The sequence below is a fragment of the Lycium barbarum genome, chromosome 3 (genome assembly GCF_019175385.1).
Source record: "Lycium barbarum isolate Lr01 chromosome 3, ASM1917538v2, whole genome shotgun sequence".
NCBI lineage: Eukaryota > Viridiplantae > Streptophyta > Magnoliopsida > Solanales > Solanaceae > Lycium > Lycium barbarum.
This window is the reverse complement of record NC_083339.1, coordinates 18,147,313-18,173,652: the sequence shown is the minus strand read 5'-3', so window position 1 is coordinate 18,173,652 and position 26,340 is coordinate 18,147,313. Positions and strand designations below refer to the sequence as shown.

General features: G+C 34.0%; 2 protein-coding genes across 2 annotated transcripts; both read right to left on the bottom strand.

The window, feature by feature from the left end:
- Positions 1 to 4,176: 4,176 nt before the first annotated feature.
- Positions 4,177 to 6,502, bottom strand: LOC132630433 (uncharacterized). Its single transcript, XM_060346004.1, has 6 exons — positions 5,978 to 6,502; positions 5,563 to 5,911; positions 5,153 to 5,404; positions 4,702 to 5,051; positions 4,336 to 4,632; positions 4,177 to 4,254 (listed from the first exon to the last, which is right to left on the bottom strand). The coding sequence occupies exons 1-6, from the start codon at positions 6,500 to 6,502 to the stop codon at positions 4,177 to 4,179; spliced, it is 1,851 nt and encodes a 616-aa protein (XP_060201987.1).
- A 13,950-nt stretch (positions 6,503 to 20,452) lies between these two features.
- On the bottom strand, positions 20,453 to 21,508 carry LOC132630432 (uncharacterized). Its single transcript, XM_060346003.1, has one exon. The coding sequence runs from the start codon at positions 21,506 to 21,508 to the stop codon at positions 20,453 to 20,455; it is 1,056 nt and encodes a 351-aa protein (XP_060201986.1).
- Positions 21,509 to 26,340: the final 4,832 nt, after the last annotated feature.

The following is a 26,340-nucleotide window of genomic DNA, read 5'->3' as shown; positions in this document are numbered from 1 at the left end:
GCACTCGTGCATATGAAATGCGATCATACTGGGCAGTGAGTTTGTCAATGCATAATGGTTTTCCTAGGTAGCTAGCAATTCTACCGAGGTTCTCCTCAGCCCAACAGTGAATTGGAAGCCTTGGGAACATGACCCATAAAGGAATTACATGCATAGGTTCATCATCTATATGGAATTTAGGGTTCCAATCCTTCAATATTATAGGAAGACTATTAAAAGTATATGGACCATTTTGCAGTATCTCATCCTTTTCATCCTCACATTCGAACTTAAAAATAAAGTAACCCTCATCATGGAGAAGTACCTTAGGTGTAGACATGAAATTCCAGACGCCATAGACGAACTTCAAAATCTCCTTGAATGTTGGGTTTCCTCCTATCACGTATCCTATCAGTGATGTTTCCCATTTCTGGCATTGTTTATCAAGTTCCTCCTTGTTAAGCTTAACTACTTTACGACCATCCTTTGTCTCAGGTGGGAAGAATTTGAGTTTCAGACCTTGGTTTAGTTTTCGATTATCTCTAACCATTTCAGCCATAGATCTACCTTTTTCTGCTGGTTCCTTTGAGTAGGTCAATTTACGCGCAGATATCGTAGGGTTCGTCTCCGATTGGGCAGTTAGTGACGACACCGCGCTTGGTAGTGGTTGCAGTACTGTGGGAGCACTGCCCATCCCTGGCATATAATGTAATAGTTGCATTGGGGCTAGAGGTTATACGATTCCAGATGTCGGAGTAATCATTCGAGTTGGTATCCCCGTCCTCCTTGGGGAATCTAGTGGTGGTGGTGTGCGATCAGGTGGAGGGGGTGGCGTTGGGTTAAAATTTAGAGTGGGTTGTGGTGGTGTAAGTTGTGGTGGGGGGTTGGGTCAGCAGGTGGGCAGCGGTGACGAGCCATGGTGTACGTTAGTAAACCCTAGCTAAACGTGCATCGTTGATTACTTGTTACATCCACTATTTTTGTTTAAATTGATTGGATTAGATCTAAACTTGCTAATTATTACTCAATTCTATCTAATACATAGCTAATTGAGATAATTCAATGTTTCAATTAAAATCAACCATAGTATTTTTTTTGTTTTAGTAAATTCCACTAGGTTTGTGGCCTAGGGCTGCTTTTATATATTTTATCAAAAACAAAGCAAGGTAATGTCTTTACAAAGGTGGTCATATAGACCAATAGAAAGCATGATTAATCTAATGACCAACTTAAGTCTAAAATGATGGCTTAAGTTGGTACTACAACTGACTAAAATAACAAAATAGTAAAAAACTAAAACTTGAAGAAGAAATCTGCTAATCCAATCCTGTAAGCCAATGTGAATGATAATCTCCTGCATGTCAACTAATTTGTGTCCCAAATTTGAAACCTTGATGCACAACTTGGTCATCAGTCATGTATATCAGCAGTATATTTGTGTATACCAGCATGATACATGTGTATATCAGCCCCTACAATCTTGCCTAACCTCATGTCTGCAATTATGTAACCTTTAACTAACCATAACTCATGTATGGCACTCAAAAAACCAACTGATATACTGCAATATACACATGATATACTGCCGAATATTAGAGTGGTCCTATTGATCTGAGTGTTGATGAACAACCTCTAAGGTTCCTTGTGTGAATTTACACCCTGTAAGATATGCGCACACAACCTGTCATCTATAAATGCAGAAAAACCAATTCTGCATGGCCATACAGCTGCTACTGATGTAGTTGTGTCCCAAGTTTGTCCTTTGCTTGTTGTTCTTCTATTGTTCCATGATACCTTCCTGCAATTATGTATGCATCAATGTAGTTGTATTCTTAATGCATAAATCCCTTTGATGCAGCCAAGGCAGTCTCTAATAGATGACAATTCTTCTGCAGATTGAGCACAAAGTGCTGATACCACTGCATGAAGTTTTGCTAACATATAAAGACTGGTTGACCTTGTATAACATTGCCTTAAATCCCATCCCTCAAATTTAGATTCCAACCAGCTGCCTGTACTTGAATTATCAATATCTATCCTCCTGCCTTCAAAACCTTCATGAATCTCACCACTCCCTCCTTGATACTAAAAATGCAGTGGAATGAGCACCAAGTGCTAATACCACACACTGCAGTCTTGATACCAAAGAGTTCATGTGTGTGCAATGTTTCTGCACTTTCCATACTGCAATCATCAAAGGTATCAGGTTCTCCAGGATTTCCACATGTGAATCCATGAAAAACCGGCAACCTTGGCCCTTGGTACACTGACAAAAATGCATACTTATCATATTCTGTGCAAGAATCAAAGTAGCATTGATCTCCTCTCCATTGAACCACTTCTGTTCCATATCATGACAAATATGATTCAAAGTCTGAATCTTACTGATGCCTTGTACCTTGTTCTCTCTGCTAACTTTGTAACCTGCAAAAAAAAGAACACCTGGTTAGAAATAAAACATCTCATCTTACTCTCCCCCAAATGGACTTGAGTAAAATGAGACATGATGGAATCCACATCAGACTCCATCCTCAATATTTCCTTTTTGTTCTGATTCTTAAATAGGGACACTGCAGCTTGTCACTATTAAGAATCTTTCTTCCCTTTGAATCCAGTTCTGCAAATGAGTTGGCCTCTACCTCTCCATGATCAAGGGCATAGTTAGCAAGATGACCAGCCAACTGGTTACGCTCTGTCATAATATGCAAAACCTGTACCTTTGCATGGTCCATGATATCTAGCAGCTCCTCTACCTCAAATGTAATGTTCCATGGAGATTTCCACTCTCTATCCAAGATATTCTTTAATAATAAAGAATCCGTTTCAGAATGAAGGAATAGACATGTTTAGACAAGCAATATCTTGCAGCCTGCAGCAGTGTTTTAGTCTCAGATTCAGTATTTGTACACTCTCCCATTTTCCTAGCCTCTGCATGTATCAGATCCCCTGATGAATTTCTCACACAGAAGGCAAAGGAACTTATGCCTGGATTACCTCTTCTTGCCCCATCTGTGTTGCACTTCCAAACAACCCCATTGGGAAATTTCCATATGACCTTGGTGACTTGTAATTTTGGCACAAACTGTTCCAACATCTTCAGAATGTCATGCCACCTATGTGGAATTGTTTTGATTCCAGGCTTCCTACTTGTCACCAACTGTTGAACATCAGTAGAAGCCTGATATATAACTCTGATAGTTGACACCTTGTCCCTATGCTTATCTCCATTTCTTTTCTTCCAAAGCTGCCAAACAATGATAGATGGGATAGCATAGAAGATATTCTGAAGTCTGGCTGGAACATCAGCTGTCCACCATTGCATAATCACCTGATGCAAGTGCATACCATCAACATTTATTCCAGCTGCTGCACAAAAATATTTCCATGTTGCTTGTGCAGTGGTACTTCTCAAAAATATATGAGGGACAGTCTCTTCCTTTGGTTCTACACAACAAAAGCACCTGGAAGGCATCTGATATCCTCACCTCTTTACTACCTCATCAAGAGGAATTTTGAAGTGTCATACTCTCCACATCAGAAAAGCTATCTTGAATGGCAATCCCTTGACCCAAAGTTTCTTGTACACCTCCTTCTTTTCACCTCTGCTCCTTAAATATTCCCATGCAGATTTGACAGTAAATTCTCCATTTTGCTCCAACATCCACCAAGGCTTGTCAATCTCTCCAGGTTTAGCAGGTGGCTTACTTCATGCAAGATGTGGTCAGCCAAATCCTCAGGCAAATTATTTCTGATGGCAGGCACGTGCCACCTACCATCAGTAACTACATCAGAAACATTCTCTATGGCTTCATTACATTGAAATTCAGGAGGGACAATGAAATATAATGGACCTAGCCCAGTACAGTTATCAAACCAGAATAATGAAGAGCCCATTCTCAGCTGCCACTAAATTTGATGATCCATCGGGTCCCTAGCCTGCAACATTTTCCTCCATACATGAGACCCTTGTTTCCAAGGGACAAGAATTGAGTTATTTTTCTTTAAATATTTGTTGCTCATGAAAGCACTCCATAGGGATGGTTTAGTCCTGAAATTCCACCATAACTTAGGAAACAAGGCCATTGACATGTCTGCAATTGATCTAAATCCCAAACCTCCCTCCTGCACAGGTAGACAGACCTTTTTCCATTTTGCCCAATGCCTGCCACTCTCTCCTATATTATTACTCCAGTAAAACTAAGCAAAGATCTTGTGCAGCTTGTCTATTACAAAAGATGGTGGATCCACAGCTGCCAATATGTGCATAGGCATTGCCTGCAGCACATGTTGTAGGAGTAATGCCCTTCCTCCAAAGGACAAAAGTTTTCCTTTCCAACTTTGCAGCCTGTTTCTTACCTTTGCCAGCAGTTCTGAGTAGAATTCCATCTTACTCCTGCTGTAATATATACGGCAGCCAAGGTATATCAGAGGAAACTCCTTCTTAGAAATACCAGTTACCCTTTCCACCTTTTGAAATATCTCATCTTCTACCCTATCATGTAAGTACACAGAACTCTTTGTTTTGTTGATCAACTGTCCTGAGGCTACTTCATACTCAGTCAAGACCCTCATGATCAAGCCAAGTGAAATCTCACATGATGATATGAAAATGATGGTATCATCTGCATAGGCAAGATGATTGATTTTTGGACTCTACTTAGGCAAGCCAAAACTAGTAAACCACAAGTTATTATGCAGTGAGTTTAAGGCCCTTGACAGAACCTCAGCTGCTATGATGAATATTGTAGGCGACAAAGGGTCACCCTGCTTAACACCCCTAGTTGAGTGAAAGAAACCATGTGGTTGGCCATTGATAAGCACAGAATACCAGTTATTCCCAACTAGTTCATATATGAAACTTATGAACATCTCACAAAATCCCATTTTCCTCATCACTTTTGTGAGAAATATCCATGACAGCCTATCATAGGCTTTTGTCATGTCTAGTTTCATCACTACATTAGGTACAACCTGATTCCTTTTCTTGGTTCTGAGTCTAATATCAGTAATAATCTCCTGTGTCAACAAGATATTCTCTACTATACTCCTACCTTCACAAAATCTGCTTGATTCTGAGAAATTAAATCAGGAAGTAGGTGAACCATCCTTTCATGTATAACTCTAGAGAAAATCTTATTAACAAAGTTGCTCAAGCTTATTGGTCTCATGTCACCAAAGGTCTGCACATTCTGCTTCTTAGGCAACAGCACCAGATTTGTGTGAGTTATGTACCTTGGAAGTTCATGTCCTCTGAAAAAATCCCAAACCATGCTGAATATATCCCCTCCAAAAATTTCCCAACATGATTGAAAGAACATGCCTGTAAAACCATCAGGCCCTCCAGCACTTGTATCATTCAAGCCAAAAACTGCATGCTTGACTTCTTCCATAGTAGGATCAGCAGTCGATTCTTCATTATGTTCATCTGTGACCATGCAAGGGACATGCATCAAAATGTCAAACTGAGTAGGAACTACTGTTTCATGGAATTGAGCTTAATAGAACCTAACAACCTCCTCAGCAATTTGGTGTTCATTTTCAAGCCATTGACCCTAAGAATCCTATATTCTTTTCAACTGCAACCTTTTCCTCCTTCCTTTAAATGTGCATGAAAGAATATAGAATTTTTATCTCCTTCTTGGAACCATGTCATGCCTGATTTCTGTTTCCAATATTCCTCCTCTATATGAAATGCTCTTGTCATCTCAGCTTGCACTTTTTGAAGCTTCTCCCTATTGGCATTTGAAGGATCTGCCTCAAACAATGCCTCATGAGCTTTGATGACTTCTTCAAGATTAGTGATATTCTGGAAGAAATCACCATATGTTATTTTACTCCACCGAGACAACACCTTCTTCAGCTTCTTAAGCTTGACATTAAAGGTCATGAAAGAATTGACCACCACATCTGTCTGCCAATTGTCCTTCACAAGCTGTAGAAAATTTGCATGCTTTGTCTAGAAATTTAAGAACTTAAAAGATTTCTTAAATTGCTGCACCTCCTGTTTACATTCTACTAGAAGTGGAGAGTGATCAGACCCCAACTTGATTAAGTGACTAACATCCAGACTTGGAACTTGCTGTTGCAGTTCAAAATTTCCAAGGCATCTATCTAGCCTCTTGAACACATATTCATCTGCAGCCCTTCCATTCCACCTGGTGAAAATGCTTCCTTTATAACCCAAGTCACTAAGATTACAGGACTGAATACAATGTCTGAAGTCCTCTACTTCATTCAAAGTTACAGGTAAGCCACCATATTTCTCCTCCTCCTCTACAATGACATTGAAATCTCCACCAACCAGCCAAAGAAGAGTCATGTCTGATGCAAGATTATACATGGAATCCCACAGTTCAATTCTCTCACTTTTGTCACACTTAGCATAAACTAAAGTGACTATCATATCAAAATCAGTATTCCAATTGAATAATTTCAAAGTAAGTTGCTGGTCAGTGTCCATTAACACTGTGACTTCATACTCCTCATCAATGAAAGCCCATATTTTTCCAGATACATTGTTCATAGCAGTCGTAATTCCCAGCCTTTCCTATAAGATTCTAACTTATAAGCCTGTTGAAATGGTTCCATCAAACCTATAAGAAAGAAGTTATATTTTGTATGCATTGTTAAAAGCCTCTTAAAAGCTTTTTTAGTGTTTACTGATCTTATGTTCCAAATTAGTGCATTCATCACTAAAGTTGGGATTTAGATGCAGTTCTTTTTGTGTGCACCCCAATGATATGAGATGCATGATTCTCTTTGACAGGTTTCCTCCTTCCTTTGCCAATAAACTTCTCTACCTGCTTGGGAGATAAATCCCCCTCCCTTGCAACATTCATAAAGTTCTGAGCAATTGACTCCTCATCTAAGTCTATTTTGGGCTCTTCCCCTCCAACTGTTGCTACTTGCAAGTTACCAACCTTAGGAATAATAGGCCCTTCTGATAGTTGTAATGCCAATTGATTCTGCTTTCCACCTATATTATCTTGGCTTTGTTGATGATTAAGAACTTCAGCATTGTCCTGTCCACCATGCATGGACTGATTAAAGGCATAAGACTGTCTCTTTGCACTATTCTTAGCTTCATGCACTACATCTGTATGCATGACTTGTTGGTTTTTGGTTGGGCCTTTTGATGGAGTTTGAGTGGCCTGTGTATCCACAGCATCATCCATCTTATAAACCATCTTGTGGATTTCTTGGGAGGATGAAATAGAGTCAATAGACTGAATAACATCAGCTTTTCCTCCTACTATTTCACCCTCCTCCCCATCTTCCTCTACCTGCTCACTCCACAACTTCCTTGCACTACTAGTGCCTCCAGCCTCAGCAAATGTATTTGAAGGAATATCATGACAGGCCTGGTTAATGGTGACCTTATCTACTCCTGATTGAAAAACTGTTTCAACCCATTCTTTAGTCTTAATAGGTAAAGAATGCGGCTTACTAGGAGTAAATACAGCTGCATTGGTATTCAATACCCTCTCTGCACCATCAGCTACTACCTCATTAACCCAGGTGCAACAACCAACTGTTTCTGAGTGTCTACTGCATTTGCATGCTCTTGTTGTACTTGTACCTCATCTAAGGCCATAACATCACCTTCTTGTATACCATAATCATTTTCTAATGCTACAAACTTGTTGATGGTTTGCACAACATCAGATTTATGTACTTCACTTGCTCTCTTTGCACCACCATTCTCCTTTGTTATTGTCAAAGCAGCCTGGTTTTGAGCATTGCTGCCAATCTCAACCTGCTTCTTTCCATTCTTAGTATTCCATTTATACACATTCTACACATTACCAACTACCTTGCCACTCTCCAACACCTTAATTATTTGTCTGGGATTTTTATTGTTTGCATGGTATGACTGCTTGTTATTAACCTATTTTACCTTATTTTCCATCTTGTTTGGTTCCTTAACATTGTTAGGGCCTGCAACATGCTTCCCTTTATTTCCATTAACACCATTAACTTCCTCCTCACTCTCCTTCTGTAGGAACAAATCAGGATGCAAAACATCCTTCTTCATCATGGCCTTGCAAACATCATTCCTTACAATATTTAGGCATGAAATCATAGTGAATTTTCACCCACCTTGATTTAATTTCTCCAGTTTTGCTATCCACAACCTGTATTTGCACTCTTTTAGGATGTTCAACCAACAAATACACTTCAACTTTCACACGAGCACAACTTGGTCTTGTTTTATTTTTGGTTGCCACATCCAAAGTCAATGGCTTGCCTACTGCTGAGGCCATAGAAAATAGCTGCGACTGACCAAAATAGTTTGGTGCTAGTGTAGGAAACGTGATCCAAGCAATGGAAATGGAAGTCTCCTCTTCAGGATTAAACCATGGATCCCATTTGAGTGTCCTCATGGGATAATATCCTTCACTCTCCTTGATCCAAAAGGCTAGTTTCGACAATAATGTTACATAATCTTCGAACAACTCACACCTGATCAGAACATGTCTATTGCATAGTAGTCCTATGGTGGCAGTACTCTTTAGTTCACATTGTTGTGGAATCAACATATGTAATGCATGCAGATCTGGCAGTCCATAGCTAAATTTCCCCACTATTGCATATTGTAGTTTCTCATGAATTATCATCCTGTCTATTTCTTCCATGGTATATTGTATTGTTGGTTCACCATGGTGATACACAATAGATTTCATAGGAATAGGTAGAACAATCATGGTAGTCGGTTGTTTTGAATCAGTAGCATTCAAAGTTGAAGGTTTCAATAGTTTGGCATAGTCTAGGGTTTGCATGGGATGTGTTGAAGGCAATGTAGGTTGTGCAGCCTCTTGTGGAGGCTGCATGGTGGCCGGAGAGGCCATGAATGGCCTGAAAGTTGTCCTCTCTCACTAGGTCGACAATCGCCTAGAGAGAGAAGCTCTAGGGTTCGGCTGGTCTCTCGTACTGCCCCAAAGTTTTTGCTTAATCAACCATAGTATTGACTATTTGTTACATCTTTAAAAAAAAAAAATTGATTAAATAAATCAAAAGTTGCTAATTGTTAATCATATATAATACTTAGCTAAATTAAAGAAATTTAATTAAAGTCAATCATAATGTTGACTATTTATTACTTCCACTATTTAAGAAAAACTGATTGAATTAGATCTAAACTTATTAATTGTTACCAGTTTTATCTAATATGTAACTAAATTGAGATAATTCAATGTTTCAATTAAAGTAAACCATAGTGTTGACTACTTGTTACATCCACATTTTTTTTAATTGATGAAATTGTATCAATAGTTATCAATTTGTTTTACTCAATCTTATATAAGTAATACTTAGTTAAATTGAAGCATTTCGATATTTCAATTAAAGTTAACCATAATATTGAGTTGTTACATCCACTATTTTTTAAAAAATTGATTGAATTAAATTAAAATTTGTTAATTGTTACTCAATTATATCTAATGTTTAGCTAAATTGAGTTAATTTAATATTTCAATTAAAGTCAAACCATAAAGAAATAAATGAAAAAATAAAAGATGAAGAGAAAAGAAGGTAAATGAATGTTGGTCATCAATGTTAAAGATGAATCTGTTTCATCATAATCTTTAAAAAAAAATCCATAAAAAGAAATAAAAGAAAATATAAGCTTCTCCCATCTCTGTGATGACCAATGAAAAAATGAAGAATTTATATACATGTTAGTATGTACTTTTATAAATCTTTGTTAATAATTTTATTTCTATTTTTACTAAAACATTTTTTTATGTAACCACATATATAGCCTTATATCAAAGAGTGCAGAGGTATATAGATTTGAGGAATTGGAAGAAGATATGCTCACCAAAGAAGATATTTTTTAATAGTATTGTTTTGAAAAATAGGCATGCAAAAATTTGACCATACTGCATAAGAAAAAAGTAGGTTGTATAATAAGTTTTACTTTTTTTCTTACTATAGGTAATTGGTCATCATCTATTTGATGACCAATAAAACAACAAGAAATAAATAAATAAATAAATAAATAAATAAATAAATAAATAAATAAATAGGATTATACGTATATATATATATATATATATATATATATATATATATATATATATATATATAGGTTGTCTACTAGGTTCTACTTTTTTTCTTACTAGGTAATTGGTAAACGCGATGACCAATAAAACAACAAGGAATAAATAAATAAATAGAAAATAGGAATATACGTATATATATATACTATATAAGAAAAGTATACATTCAAAAAGAATGCACGGTTTTCTCTAGTGATTGTCATTGAGAAGAAAAATGTAATAATGATCCTGGGTGAAGAGAGTAAAATTTGAATGAATTTGAAATTTGCTTCTAAAATTTTCAGAAAGAGCATAAACGTAATAGACAATGATGGCATTTGTGCAATTTGTAACAAAAGTCCACTTGAATTTACATTAATACCCCTAAAAAGGTGGAGTTGTGTCAAGTTGTGTCATTTGTTGTTGTGCCAAATATATTTTTCCGTCAATAATAGATGGTTAAGAGAAAGTTTTGAGAAAAACTCGGGAAAGTTGTGACTTTACATGTGCCAATTTTCGAGAGCAATTATAGGGAATTACTTTAAATCCATGAATCATATGTATTATTATGACCGTTCCATGCATGATTTATTTCTCTAGGCTGATACAAGCATGTTAGGCGGAATAATATAGTCCCTTTCAACCGCATATAAAAAAGAAAATTAGTTTATTGTTATTTTGCAACACAAAATGGTCGAAGTAATATCTTATATGTGCTCTTTAAATTTAACGAAGGTTGTTTCTTCGATATAATAAGTTCATCTCTAGATCTAGATTAGTAAGAGTTTGATTCCATATTTTTGAAGTTAACAAAAGTTGTAATTACCTAATTATTCGGCATCAAACTCGAATACAAAAGAATAGAGATCTATGTTAAGTTTGTTTCAAGTAACAAATGAATATTGGTCTAACTCATTCAATCTTAGCTTATGAGGTGAGATTTATTCAAGACTATATAAGGAGATCACAATTTCACATTCCACCTGCTAATCTGCTACCTATGGGAACTCAACAACCACACTCTCCAAACTGGACATCTAGAGTGTGGAAATACAAGATGAAGGCCTAAAATCGGGTAAATCAAGCTTTGATACTAAATAAATAAATAGACTTTAGACTATATTAAACTTAATATCAAAAGTTAGCTCATGAGGTGAAAATTAGGTAAGACCATATATATAAGGAGATCAAAGTTTTACGTCCCACGTGATGTGGGAACTCAATTTATAGTAGCAAACTCAATTCAGACTTGGCTGAATGGAGAAATTCAGGGAGTGTTTCTTTCTTCTTTAAATGAGGCTTTACGCGATACAAATCTGAATTAATTGATTCAGCAAATTTTGAAACCAGATGCTTATATATGTTTTTAAACAAACTTGGTTCGATCATCAAAGCAACTTCTCCTTTATGTTCATATTGTAGTTTTGGTGCTATACGCTATATAGAATATACTGACACGCAAGTTTTAATATAACATCTTTTTTTCAATACACCTTGCTAAAGACAAGTCAAATGTAACCTGATTAAGATTCACATTTTTTCCGGTCAATAATTAAATATCTTTGAAAGAAAATGGTGTGTTCAGCCCTACATATATTAGATAAAAGTCATCATTTGTCCTAATAAAATTCATATAAAATGAAATGAATATTCAAAAAATAAAAATCCTTTAAAATAATTCTATGGAGTACTGAAAGATATTATGAGATATGAGTAAAAGTTGAGCGTAACATTTCATCAAATATCAAGAAGGTATTAGGCATATGTCATACAGAGATTTCTTGCCTTGGTTCGGCAGACAAATAAAAATCCCAACAAACACTAATTCAGATACCATATCACAAATACAATAGAACAAAATAAATTATCTTCATAATTGATCTGCTTAATTTTAATTATGGTGTCCCATTATACTTACGAAGATGGTCTTCATTCACATCACTTAGGAATTATTCAAGGTCCTACAAGAAGGGAGAAAGAAAAGAAAAAAAATGTGAATTATGCTGGTATTTGGACATGTGTCCTTCAAGTAATTGTCAAGTACCAAGTCCTATTCCTACCATATAGAATAAAGTGAACCATACAATTAAAAATTAGATATTTTCGGCAAAATAGTACTCACAAGTCACAATCATGTTTAAAGCAGCCCAAGCAATAATAACGATAGCCGTCATACTTTAAAAGTACTAAATAAGTGCTTAACATTGGTTTCTAAAACCATTTGACCGTAATATATTTTAAAAAGGTTACACTTGAAAGGGGTTGATATAATAGCGAATTATATTTTGGTCTAGTGACTGATTTCAATTGGTCCATCGAATTATATTAATCACATTCGATTAGATGAAATTGTACTACTCCCGCCGTTCTAGTTTATCTAATAACAAATTTTTTAGTTCGTTCCCAAACATATCTTCAAATTTAAAAATAATTTCATTTAAGTTTTAAAAATAAAGTTCTATAATCACATAAATATTATATCATAATTAAATCATAAATTCTATTACTAATTTTGTGTTTAATCAAATTATGAATTGTAAATTGACAGCGAGAAAGTATTGTTAGTGAAATATAAAAAAGGAAGATATTCCAATTAGCAACCGACTCGAAAAATAGAAATGGAAATAAAAATAATGAATGGGAACAATATGACGCGTGGGCCATGAAGAATTGAACAATCAAAATTGAAGAGAAGGTTCGTTAGTTTGCAATTCGCATCACAGTCACGTATGTTGACATTTTGACTAACGTACGTACTACGAGTGGACACAAATTGGAGAAAAAAAATAAAAGGTGCTCATAAAATTGTAATATATATTTTGTTAGTTGAAATCAAATTATTATTATAGTATGATAAAACATCTAAACTGCAAGATCTCACACGGTTTCATCAATTATCATTCTTTTCGCCGACATTCCACCAAAATTACATAATTTTCCATGCCTTTTCGAAAAACAATCAAACTTTTTTATGACCACTTTTCTTATTTTTAAATATTCATTTTGAGCAGCAGCAAAGTGATCGAAAAGCTCTTGAAATGTAGGGGTTCATGTATATATATATATATATATATATATATATATATATATATATATATATATATATATATATATATATATATATATATATATATAATTTACAGTACATATTAGAAGATTTAGCTAGTGATATGTAAATAACTAGATGGCCTATGCCCGTGCTGCGCACGGGCCCAACACTTCGGATTATAGTGTATCTATGTATATGTAGTTGTGTTTAGATAATGATAATATATATATATATATATACTATGTTCAAAATACCATTAATATAACATTGTAGTTTGTGCTCCGTATCTAAAACTTTATTTTATTCGTGTTTGCTACGAAAATTTATTAATACTCTTTAAAAGAGAAGACTTGTTTAAAAAGAAACTATTTTCCTCTCTTTGAGATAAAACAATAGTAATATTTAAGCATCAGTTGATACTTTCAATTTTAATTCGATTAATTTAACGGTATAAAATACTTATTATTTTTTATCAAATTTTGATTTAGATAATTCTAATTCAAATTATTAAATTAATTTTACATGTTTAAAACGAAACAAAGTAGAAATTGATTTTTTCCTTATTCTAAAGAGTCCATCATTATTGATTTAATTGTTTGATTTTCTAAGCATTTGTTTTTTAACATTGTTTCTTCTTTTTTTATTTTTATTTTTTATATTGCTTGGTGTCGTTTAGTATGGGGCCCACCCTTTTAGACATCATTAGTTTGCATTATTTTTATGTATATAATATATATATATATATATATATATATATATATATATATATATATATATATACTATGTTCAAAACACGATTGATATAACATTGTAATTTGTGCTCCGTATCTAAAACTTTATTATATTAGTGTTTGCTAAAAATACAAAGTCTGCACTCTTTTTTTTTTATATATATATATATATTGCTTGATTTTGTCAATATGGGATACTATGTTCAAAACACGATTAATATAACATTGTAGTTTGTGCTTCATATTTAAAACTTTATTATATTAGTGTTTGCTACAAATACGGATGGTGTTTAATATGGGCCTACAATTATTTTCACATTTATTAGAGTAAGGAAAAAATGAAAAAGTAATTAAATTCTATCTTATTTTAATATATAAGTATTTTAAGTATGTTACTGTACAATAATTTCATTTGCTCCCACTAATGGATTGATACGCACGCGGTAATGAATCCATCATTATTGACTTAATGAGATACTTTGGAAATTACATGAATATTGTTTGATTTTTTAATATGGGGTGCACTTTTGTTTTTTGGACATTATTAATTTGCATTATTTTTATGCACACACACATATATATATATATATATATATATATATATATATATATATATATACTATGTTCAAAACACGATTAATATAACATTGTAATTTGTACTCCGTATCTAAAACTTTATTATATTAGTGTTTACTACGAATACAAAGTCTTTTTTGACATTATTTTTTTTGAATATGGGGTTCAATTTTTTTTTTTGATATTGCTTGATTTTGTTAATATGGGGTCCACTTTTTTTACCGTGAGTTTGGAGATGGTGGGTTCCACTTTTTTTTTTATATATTGCTTGATGTTGTTTAGTATGGGGTCAATATATATGGGGCCCACATTTTTTTTTTTACAATTTTTTTTTATGGGCATGTTTAATATGAGGCCCAATTTTTATATATATATACACACATACACACACACACACACACATATATATATATATATATATATATATATATACTATGTTTAAAACATGATTGATATAACATTATAATTTGTGCTCCGTATCTAAAACTTTATTATATTAGTGTTTGCTAAGAATACAAAGCCTGCACTTTTTTTTTTATACTGGATGTTGTTTAATATGGGGCCCACAATTGTTTTTTACAATTTTTTTTTAATACTGGATGTTTTTGAATATGGGGCCCACAATTTTTTTTTAGGGCCTGTTTAATATGGGGCCCAAAAATATGGGATTCACTTTTTTTTTTAATATTGCTTGATTTTGTTAATATGGGGTCCACTTTTTTTTCCCGTGAGTTTGGATGTGGTGGGTTCCACTTTTTTTTAATACTGGATGTTGTTTAATATGGGGCTCACAATTTTTTTTACAATTTTTTTTTAATACTGGATGTTGTTGAATATGGGGCCCACAATTTTTTTAATTTTTTTTAATACTGGATGTTGTTGAATATGGGGCTCACAATTTTTTTAAAATTTTTTTTTTAGGGCCTATTTAATATGGGGCCTAAAAATATGGGATTCACTTTTTTTTTTCAATATTGCTTGATTTTGTTAATATGGGGTCCACTTTTTTTTTCCCGTGAGTTTGGATGTGGTGGTTCCACTTTTTTTTAATACTGGATGTTGTTTAATATGGGACCCACAATTTTTTAATACTGGATGTTGTTGAATATGGGGCCCACATTTATTTTTTAGGGCCTGTTTAATATGGGGCCCAAAAATATGGGATTCACTTTTTTTTTCAATATTGCTTGATTTTGTTAATATGGGGTCCACTTTTTTTTCCCGTAGTTTGGATGTGGTGGATTCCACTTTTTTTTTTAATACTGGATGTTGTTTAATATGGGGCCCATAATTTTTTTAATACTGGATGTTGTTGAATATGGGGCCCACAATTTTTTTTTATTACATTTTTTTAGGGCCTGTTTAAAATATGGGGCCCAAATGTTTTATTTTTTTTTATGTGGGGGGGGGGGGGGGGGGGGGTCCACAGACGGACGACGAAAGAAGCACCAACCGGTGCTTCTAATATAGTAGAAATAGTATCAATATAATCTTATAGCTTTACTATAAGAGTTTTTCAAATTTCGAAAAAGATGTTGTAGAAAGACGTCTATAAAGTTTAAACGTCGAACTGTTGAATCAACATTTAGAACTTTCACACACTAATTACATAAATTTCTTTTGCATCTAGTACACAACTAAAAAGAGCAAATTTTTAATGGAAATCTTCTGACGGACGTCTCGCTGGAAATTCGCAACAATTCCTTAACGACCGGCTAATTTCCAACGAAACGTCCTGCTAAATTCAGTGAGAAAATGAAGTAATTTCCTAAAAACTCGATAATGTAGGGAAATAACAATAAAAATTGCAATAGCAACAACAACATACCCAGGATGATTCCGCATATGGAATTTAGGGAGGTGGGTTGCACGCATATGTTACCCCTACTTTGGGTGAGGTAGAGAGACAATCAAATATTAAAACGTAAGAACAAAAATAACGATTTTGTTGTAAAATGAAGCTAAAAGAGTCACAATAGTAAAGGATGAACACAATAGAAATAGAGAGACAAGAGAGGAGAGATTTCTTATTCATCCAAATGTGTTCAAGTATATCCCATATGAAAACTTATGCCTCTATTTATAGTGCTACATATGCATTCAATATATGAGATAATGGAAGAACCATTAAGATGGTGGAAGATCCATTAAAATGGTGGAAGATAATGGAAGAGGCATTATATTTGTGTAGTGGACATCCATACTCTATATTTACTATATTTCATAACACTCCCCCTTGGATGTCCATATATGTGCCTCGTTACACATTATTTGCTGCCTCGTTAAAAACCTTGTCAGAAAAATCCAATGGGATAAAATCTTGACCAAGGAAAAAAGAGTGCAGCGCGTATTTTCTCCCCCTGATGAAAAGATCACTTTAATTCTCGAAGACGACGCATTCCAATCTTGTATATCAGCTTCTCAAATGTCGAGGTTGGTAATGCTTTAGTGAACAGATCCGCCAAATTATCGATCGAGCGAATTTGTTGAACATCTATCTCACCTTTCTTTTCAAGATCATGAGTAAAAAAGAACTTTGGTGAAATATGTTTTGTTCTATCTCCTTTAATGTATCCTCCCTTCAGTTGAGCAATACATGCAGCATTATCTTCGTACAATATAGTTGGAATATCCCTTTTCAAAATAAAACCACACATTTCCTGAATATGTTGAGTCATTGATCTCAACCAAACACACTCCCGACTAGCTTCATGAATGGCTATTATCTCCGCATGATTTGAAGAAGTGGCAGCTATTGTTTGTTTCATTGAACGCCATGATATAGCTGTACCTCCATATGTAAATAAATAGCCTGTTTGAGATCGGGCTTTATGTGGGTCAGATAAATATCCTGCATCTGCATAACCGATCATATCTGACTTGGATTCATAAGAATAAAATAATCCCAGATCAATTGTTCCTTGAAGATATCTGAATATATGCTTAACACCATTCCAATGTCTTTTTGTTGGGGAGGAGCTGAATCTTGCCAATAAACTTACTGTAAAACATATATCTGGTCGGGTATTATTGGCTAGATACATCAATGCCCCAATTGCACTGAGATATGGAGTTTCATCACCAATGAGCTCTTCATCATTATCCTTAGGTCGAAATGGATCTTTATTTATGCCAAGCGATCTCACAACCATCGGGGTACTCAACGGATGTGATTTATCCATGTAAAAGCGCTTTAAAACTTTTTCAGTGTATGTTGATTGATGGACAAATATTCCATTTGTCAAATGCTCAATTTGTAGGCCAAGAAAAATTTTTGTCTTACCTAGATCTTTCATTTCAAATTCTTTCTTCAAACACTCTATAGCTTTTGAAAGCTCTTTAGGAGTGCCAATGATGTTCAAGTCATCAACATACACAGCTATTATGACAAATTCAGACCCATATCTTCTTATAAAAACACAAGGACAAATAGGATCATTTTTATATCCTTCCTTTAGCAAATATTCACTAAGACGATTGTACCACATCCGCCCTGATTGTTTCAATCCATATAAAGATTTCTGAAGTTTTATTGAACAGGTTTCCTGCGAACCTTTGTATGCTTCGGGCACTTTGAATCCTTCACGGATTTTCATAAGAATTTCTTGGTCCAATGAGCCATATAAATAGGCTGTGATAACATCCATCAGTTGCATATCAAGCTTTTCACGAACTGCCAGATTTATTAGATACCTAAAGGTAATTGCATCCACCACAGGAGAATATGTCTCCACATAATCAATGCCAGGCCTTTGCGAAAATCTTTGTGCCACAAGTCGTGCTTTATATCTTACGACTTCACCTTTCTCATTTCGTTTTCGCACAAACACCCATTTGTACCCCACTGGCTTGACATCTTCAGGTGTTCGGACTATTGGTCCGAAAACTTCATGTTTTTCAAGTGAAGTCAATTCTTCTTGAATTGCGTCCTTCCATTTTGGCCAATCATTTCTCTGTCTACATTCATCAACAGATTTTGGCTCAAGATCCTCATCTTGTTGCATTAACTCAACAGCAACATTATATGCAAAAGTATTGTCGACCACAATATCATTTCGGTTCCACCTTTTCCCCGCCGAGACATAACTTATCGAGATCTCTTCACTATCATTATTTTGAAGTATCTGGACCTTCTCTGTGGGCTTATCATTTATTATGTCTCGGGCCTCTTCTTGAGCAATTTCCCTCACAGGATGATCATCTTGATCATTTATTTCTTTTCTTTTTCGAGGATTTTTATCCTTGGAACCGATTGGTCTACCACGTTTCAGACGTGGCCTGGAATCATTTGCATTAACCGTTTGTCCTACCGGGACATCAACTCGAACTGGAGTATTTGCAGCTAGAATATGAGATTTAGTAACTCTTGGAAGATTAGTAAATGCATCTAGCAGTTGATTTGCGACATTTTGCAAATAAATCATCTTTTGAACCTCTTGCTCACATTGATTTGTTCGAGGATCTAAATGAGATAGTGATAATGCATTCCAATCTATCTCCTTTTCCAACTGCTTATGTTCTCCCCCCTAATGTTGGGTATACTGATTCATCAAAATGACAATCGGCAAATCTTGCTGTAAAGAAATCTCCAGTCATCGGTTCTAAATATTTTAAAATTGAAGGAGATTCATACCCAATATATATCCCCGACCTTCTTTGGGGACCCATCTTTGTGCGTTGTGGTGGAGCAATTGGAACATATACCGCACATCCAAAAATTCAAAGATGGGAAATATTTGGCTCTTGACCAAAAGCCAATTGTAATGGGGAGAATTCATGATAACTGGTTGGCCTTATACGCACAAGTGCTGCTGCATGCAAAATAGCATGTCCCCATACCGAAACAGGAAGTTTTGTCCTCATTAGCAATGGTCTAGCTATCAATTGTAGGCGTTTAATCATTGATTCTGCCAGACCATTTTGAGTATGAACATGAGCAACCGAATGTTCAACTGTTATTCCCGTGACCGTACAATAATCATTAAAGGCCTGAGATGTAAACTCACCAGCATTATCAAGACGAATTTTCTTTATCGCATTATCTGGAAATTGTGCTCTTAACCTTATTATTTGAGCCAACAATCTCGCAAAAGCCATATTGCGAGTTGATAATAAGCACACATGTGACCATCTTGTAGATGCATCAATCAAGACCATATAATATTTAAATGGTCCACATGAAGGGTGAATTGGCCCATATATATCACCTTGTATACGTTTCAGAAATGCGAGGGATTCAATCCCAACCTTAGTTGCTGATGGTTTAATAATCAATTTTCCTTGAGAACAAGCAGCACAAGAGAATTCCTTAAATTGAAGAATCTTTTGGTTCTTCAAAGTATGCCCATGTGAATTCTTAATTATTTTGCGCATCATACTAGAACCGGGATGGCCCAACCGGTCATGCCAAATGATAAAATCATTAGAATCATTAAACCTTTTATTTACTACAACATGTGTTTCAACCGCACCAATACTTGTATGGTACAACCCGGAAGAAAGTGCGGGTAATTTTTCATGCACAAACTTTTCCCCAGCTTTCATTGTAATAATATAAAGGCACTCAACTTTTCCTTCATTGGCAGTCTCAATGTGATAACCATTTTGGCGAATAACCTTGAAACTTAATAAGTTTCTTCGAGACTTGCTGCAATATAGTGCATCACTAATGGCCAATATTGTTCCTCCAGGTAGTAATAAGGTCGCTTTTCCAGAGCCCTCAATTAATTTTGTACTACCAGATATTGTATTAACACAAGCCCTTTTCATAACCAAATGAGAGAAATATTTCTTTTCTCTTAATATAGTGTGAGTTGTAGCACTATCCAAAAGGCACATATCTCTATTACTCATCTTGGATCCAATTAAAGACTGGGGAATTTTATTTATCTTCATAAAAACAAAAATACATCGTAAGAAATACGGAAACTAACAATATAAAACTTAATTACTAATCTAGAAGATAAAACAACATAGAGAATTTAAGTACTTCTCGAAAATAAAACAACATAAAGACAACTTAAAACACATAAATAAAAATAATAACATAACACATTCCCCAGTGAAACGATCAAATCTCAATTTCGATCTCCAAAGAAGTCTTCAACTTCCAAATGAGTAATATCATCAAGCCCATCAAAATCATCATCTTTCAAAGCCAAATTAGCTTCAACATTATCATCATATTTTCGTGAAGGCCCTGCCTCATCGTTATTTTTAAAAGTCATGTGTGACTCCACCCGGGCATTAGCAGAAGAGGCACCACCTCTATTTGCCTTTCTTTTGAAGGAATTTTGATAAAGCCTGACAAAATGTTCAGGCGCCCGGCATTCATTTTTCCAGTGACCTTTCAAACCACAACGATGACAGTTGTTCCTTGAAGGATTGCCTTGATAACCCATATTGTTCTCCCTTTTATGGTGACCACCACCACGACGATTATTATATCGTCCCTTGCCCCTGCCACGCCCACGCTCATTATTATGGCCTCGATTATTTTGTCTTCTTTCAGTTGGGCCATGTGTTGCTACCACATTCGCTTCCGGGAATGGAGCAGTTCCAGTGGGACGGGCTTCATGATTTTTCAATAAAAGGGTATTGTGCTGCTCAGCCACAAGAAGACATGATATCAAATCAGCATGCTTTTTAAAACCCCTTTCACGGTACTGTTGTTGTAATACCAAATTGGAGGCATGAAAAGTCGTAAGAGTCTTTTCCAACATATCCTCGTCAGTTATATTATCCCCACATAATTTCAGTTGGGAAGTAATTCTATAGACAGCAGAGTTATAATCACATACAGTTTTAAAATCTTGTAACCGTAAGTGAATCCACTCATAACGAGCCCTGGGCAATACCGTTACCTTAATGTGGTCATACCTTTCCTTCAAACCAGTCCACAATTCAAGTGGATCTTTCACTGTCAGGTATTCAACCTTCAATCCTTCATCCAGATGATGACGAAGGAAAATCATTGCCTTCGCTTTGTCCTGACTTGATGTTGTATTATCCTGAGTAATAGTGGCACCAAGACCTTTGGCGTCTAGGTGAATTTCAGCATCAAGTACCCATGATAGGTAATTCTTTCCCGAGATATCAAGTGCCACAAACTCAAGCTTCGACAAATTCGACATGATGATCAAAACTATCATAGAAATATTTGAGTTAGATACAGTTAAACAACATAATCTCAAAAATAGTAAGTTTAATTTCCACAAAACAATACCTTTTTACAAACACAGTACCTTCCTTTTTTTTTTCACAAAAACATTTTTTTTTTCAAATAATACTTTTTTTTTTTCACAAAACAACCTGTTTCTTCTCTCAAACTTGTAGTCAATATAACCCAATCAAATTAACAGTAACATATAATCATGGTCTTATTAAAAGAACAACTAATCCACAGCCACCAACCAATATATATATTTAAAGTACTGTTTTATAAAAATTACCATATTAGTGTTGTTAACTGTTAAATGTTTACTACTATAGCACATAAAGATTTATTATTTCATGAGAATACTAAAAGCGAATTGGCAGCGGAATATCAATTGACAGACCAAATGTATGGTACAAAAATATTTGCATAAAAATAGAATTGGCAGATGACTTAGAAGCTAATTAACTTTCTGTTTGCATAACTTATATTAGAAGGGTGGTAAAAACGCATACCAGATGAAAAAGTAGATTCAACTTGGAGTGATTGGAGCGACGGTAATGAAGTTAGAGACTCGTGCTGATAACGTGTTGTAAAATGAAGCTAAAAGAGTCACAATAGTAAAGGATGAACACAATAGAAATAGAGAGACAAGAGAGGAGAGATTTCTTATTCATCCAAATGTGTTCAAGTATATCCCATATGAAAACTTATGCCTCTATTTATAGTGCTACATATGCATTCAATATATGAGATAATGGAAGAACCATTAAGATGGTGGAAGATCCATTAAAATGGTGAAAGATAATGGAAGAGGCATTATATTTGTGTAGTGGACATCCATACTCTATATTTACTATATTTCATAACAGATTTGAATTCTCTTGAAGGGTAATCAAAGTAATTTTATGTCGTAATTTGTCACCTTTCAAGTCAAACAAATTTCAATATCGACCTTTTCACGACTTCTAAGTCAGTAAAGTAAAGCCCCTGAGGGTAACTTTTAAAATTTCCACCACTTCATTAAGAAAATTCCCCTACTGGAACTTTTTTTGGCTATTAGATTTTCTTAGATTAAAGTTTATGCCTCTCTAATCAAGAAAACAAAATATCCATTTTAATTAATTGTACCGTTTCGGCTGATTATAAGCAGTTTCAATCACGTAAACAAGTAGACCCGTTGAACTAATTAATTAGTAGCCTTTTTTGTTGATAATGATAAGTTAACCTTTATATTACAACGATCATAAAATCCCTGTATTGGTGCTTTTGTTGACGTAGGTAATAAATTAAATAGCGGCCTATACCATTGTGCTAGATCGTAAGTCATAAGGATTATTAATTAAATTATTAGTATATGGTGCTTTTAATGCCGTAGGTAGAATTAAAGTAAAATAAAATAGCGGCACTATGTCCTAGTGCTCGCAACACGAATTCTAAAATATTTTACCCATTAACTGAAACAACTTCAGGTTAACGTTAACTAAACAACATATATACTTTTTCTTATCTCTTCTTCCAATATTTTACAAAATTGTGCATAACACATTATTCATTATCTTAACATGATTAGCCAGCCGCTTAAAAGAAAATACATCCTCTTAGTCATACTAATTTTTAGTCATCGACGATGTATGTTTAGTGTATAATAAGTATACACACTGAATATACACAAATTATACATTCATTATATACTGCATACTGGCTAATGTTTTTTATTGTGGGTTTTGTTGGAGTACTTTGCATTATAAAAATCCCATATATAATTGTATAGTACTATGTCCTGATTCTTGGTACGTTTGCAAGCACCATCGAGGAAATTATGCATGAATCAGTAATCATGGATGGTTTATTTATTACTTCTGGCATAATCTCACACTCATAAAAGTTAGAATTTCAAATAATAATCAGGATTTCTCAATGAGAAGATGGGTTAGTTTGTCAATAATTGAATAAAAATTCTTGAAGATGACGAAATCTATGTACTGTTTGTTAATTTTTATTTAAAAGTACTTTCCTCATTCCTGTATAACGAATGAGGTTATTATACAAAACTCTCACACGTCATTAGACTAAAACTTGAGTCGCACTTAACAATTGTACTAATTGATTAGTTATAATTTAGTTGATAACTTGCTAAGGATAACATATTATTAGTGCAATGTTAAGAAACTGTATTAACCAAAGAAAGCAACAAAAAAAGGGTCACTATTTCTATTTAAGAGACAAGCATGGTATTTTCTTGGTGATATTTTTGCACATCTGCTCATTGATTAATCCCACTTTCATTTTCTTTACCAGAAATGTTTGTAAATCTTATTCTCCAAATGATTTATTTCAATTATTAGGAGTGTAATGGAACATTTTAGGAGTCTTTTTACCATTAATAGATGTTTTCTCGTTTTATCTTTGATCAATTTGTATTTTGTAAACACAAAATAGGAAATCGCGGAGATACTGGGATTGGGAATATGGTAATATTCTAGTGTCATTTAATTTTTCCCTTTTTGGATAAAGTATTGTGATATACTTTTTGATAAGTTTGTATAGCATTTTCGTCATATATTAGAAACAAACCAAACCATGTATATCTTTTACCATTTAAAGATGATGATTACTCAAAAAAGTATACGTAACTGAGAAAACTTCTTGTCTAACAATTGCAGCCGAAGTATTCCAATTAAAGGAAAGAAAATTCAATATACATTAGCAAATAAAATATGATTTATATATTATCAGTGTAATTTCGCTTATTGTAGCAGATTATTTATCTTATTTTTAAATTATTAGTTCCAAAAATTATGTGTGATTCACTATAATTATTTTTACGTTGACACGATTATATAGATAAGAAGTTAAATTCTAAGAAAAAAATTGCAGTCTCAAAATTTTATTTTATAACCTGATAGTATAAAAAGAATAGTTAAATTCTAAGAAAGAAACCACAGTTCCAATGCTTTAAAAGTTATTTCCATTAAGATGGAATAGACTCCTCTAGGTTACTTCATTTAGAAGTTGTCAAGGTCAACCATAATAACCAATTACCCAAGATACACATATTAGGAAAATCTAGTAGTATAGTTTTAGTTTCCATGAAGATGAAAGACCCTTCGTATTTATAAGTGAGGAACTGTATATTATTAGTGTAAACTAGACAATTTGTATATTATTAGTGTAAACTAACTTCTTAGCTTGTAATAAATTATTTGTCTTGTTTTATAATTATGGAGTATTCCTTGTAAAAAAAAAATAGTGATCCAATTGTATAAAAGACTTAATTATTAGTAAATAGAAGTTGAACTCTAAGAAAGAAATGACGGTCCCAATGGTTCAAGAGAAATTTCCATTAAGATGGACGATTCTTTAAGCAACTTAATTTAGAACATGTCAAGGTCAACCATTAAACCAATTACACAAGATACACATATTATGAAAATCTAGCTAGTTTAGTTTCCACTTAGATGGAAGACTCTTTGTATAATTGTATTAAAATGTGTCGATTTTAGTTCCTTTATTCAAGGCCCCCCCTAACTTTAAATTGGATGACATATATAACGTTACTGTTATAACTATTTCTTAAATAATTCAAGTTTTATAACGCTGTGAAATAATATTTATACTCGATGTTCAAAAAAAAAATATTACACTCTCTTTATGTAATTTTTATCTACGATTAAGTTATAAGTTACTCGATTGCTTAACTTTGCATAAAACTAAAACCGATTTTACATTAAATAAGGTTAATTAATGACTACAAAACTAAAGTACATTGGTAAATAGTTATTACTTCAAGTTGTCAAAGATGCATTATTGGTGATTACTATGTGAAATAAAAAAAAGTGTTACCCTTCTTTTCGTGTAACCCAACAGTGTGCCATAAGTTTCTCTTATCTTTTTGTAGTCATAAATTGCTCCAGAATTTATGAATCAAAAAATGCAACTTACTCATTTTTTTGGCAAATAACTGGAAATTTTATTGCAACTTACTCATTCATTTGCTTTAGAGAGGGGGGATGAGTAATATCCATGTGAGTTTCCACAATACGTTTACTAATTTTAATTTTTGGTCACTATTCAAAGTAATCTGTTGTATTAGCTTCTCCATCAAGTAATTAACCATGTTCTCCTCCCAGCTCCACAAAGAAAGAAAAAAAAGAAACAGGATGTTATGAAATTATATAATTGCAAATAAATAAGAGAAGCAAACTAAAATAACTTTGTAGATTGTATTATCACTTTTTTTGGTGTTACAAATGAGAAACAAAGCTCCCTATTTATAGAAGAGTTTTACCTCTATTCTACAACATATACAACTTGTACAAGTTGCTCTACAACTTGAACACAACTTGGTACAACTAAGATACCACTTGCACTTGCAAGTTGTATTTATCACTTTAAGTCAAGTGGTACAATATACACTTCTAGTTGTATAATCATCAATAATACATCCAAAATATAATTTGACAAATGGTTTATAACACTCCCCCTTGGATGTTTATTAATAGATAATGTGTCTCGTTAAAACCTTACTAGAAAAAACCCAATGGGAAAATCCTAGTGAAGGAAAAAGAGTACACATATATGGTAATACGCATTTTCAGCTGCTTCATAAAAACCTTACCAGGAAAACCCAATGGGACAAAATCTTGGTTAGGAGAAAAAAGTGCAACGCGTATTTTACTCCCCTGATTAAAGCATCGCTAGATCCTTGACGATGATGTACTCTGATCTTGAATATCAACTTATTGTATGTTGAGGTTGGCAGTACCTTTATGATCAAATCTGTCAAATCATCATTTGAACGAATTG

Bases quoted from the DNA above. Each gene is read 5' to 3' on its own strand.
- LOC132630432 (XM_060346003.1), bottom strand. From the start codon at position 21,508: ATGTCGAATTTGTCGAAGCTTGAGTTTGTGGCACTTGATATCTCGGGA.
- LOC132630433 (XM_060346004.1), bottom strand. From the start codon at position 6,502: ATGAACAATGTATCTGGAAAAATATGGGCTTTCATTGATGAGGAGTAT. The intron at 5,912-5,977 runs GTGCAGCAATTT...AATTTTCTACAG, and splicing joins TAGTAGAATGTAAACAGGAG to CTTGTGAAGGACAATTGGCA. The intron at 4,633-4,701 runs GTTCTGTCAAGG...TTGCCTAAGTAG, and splicing joins TATTCATCATAGCAGCTGAG to AGTCCAAAAATCAATCATCT.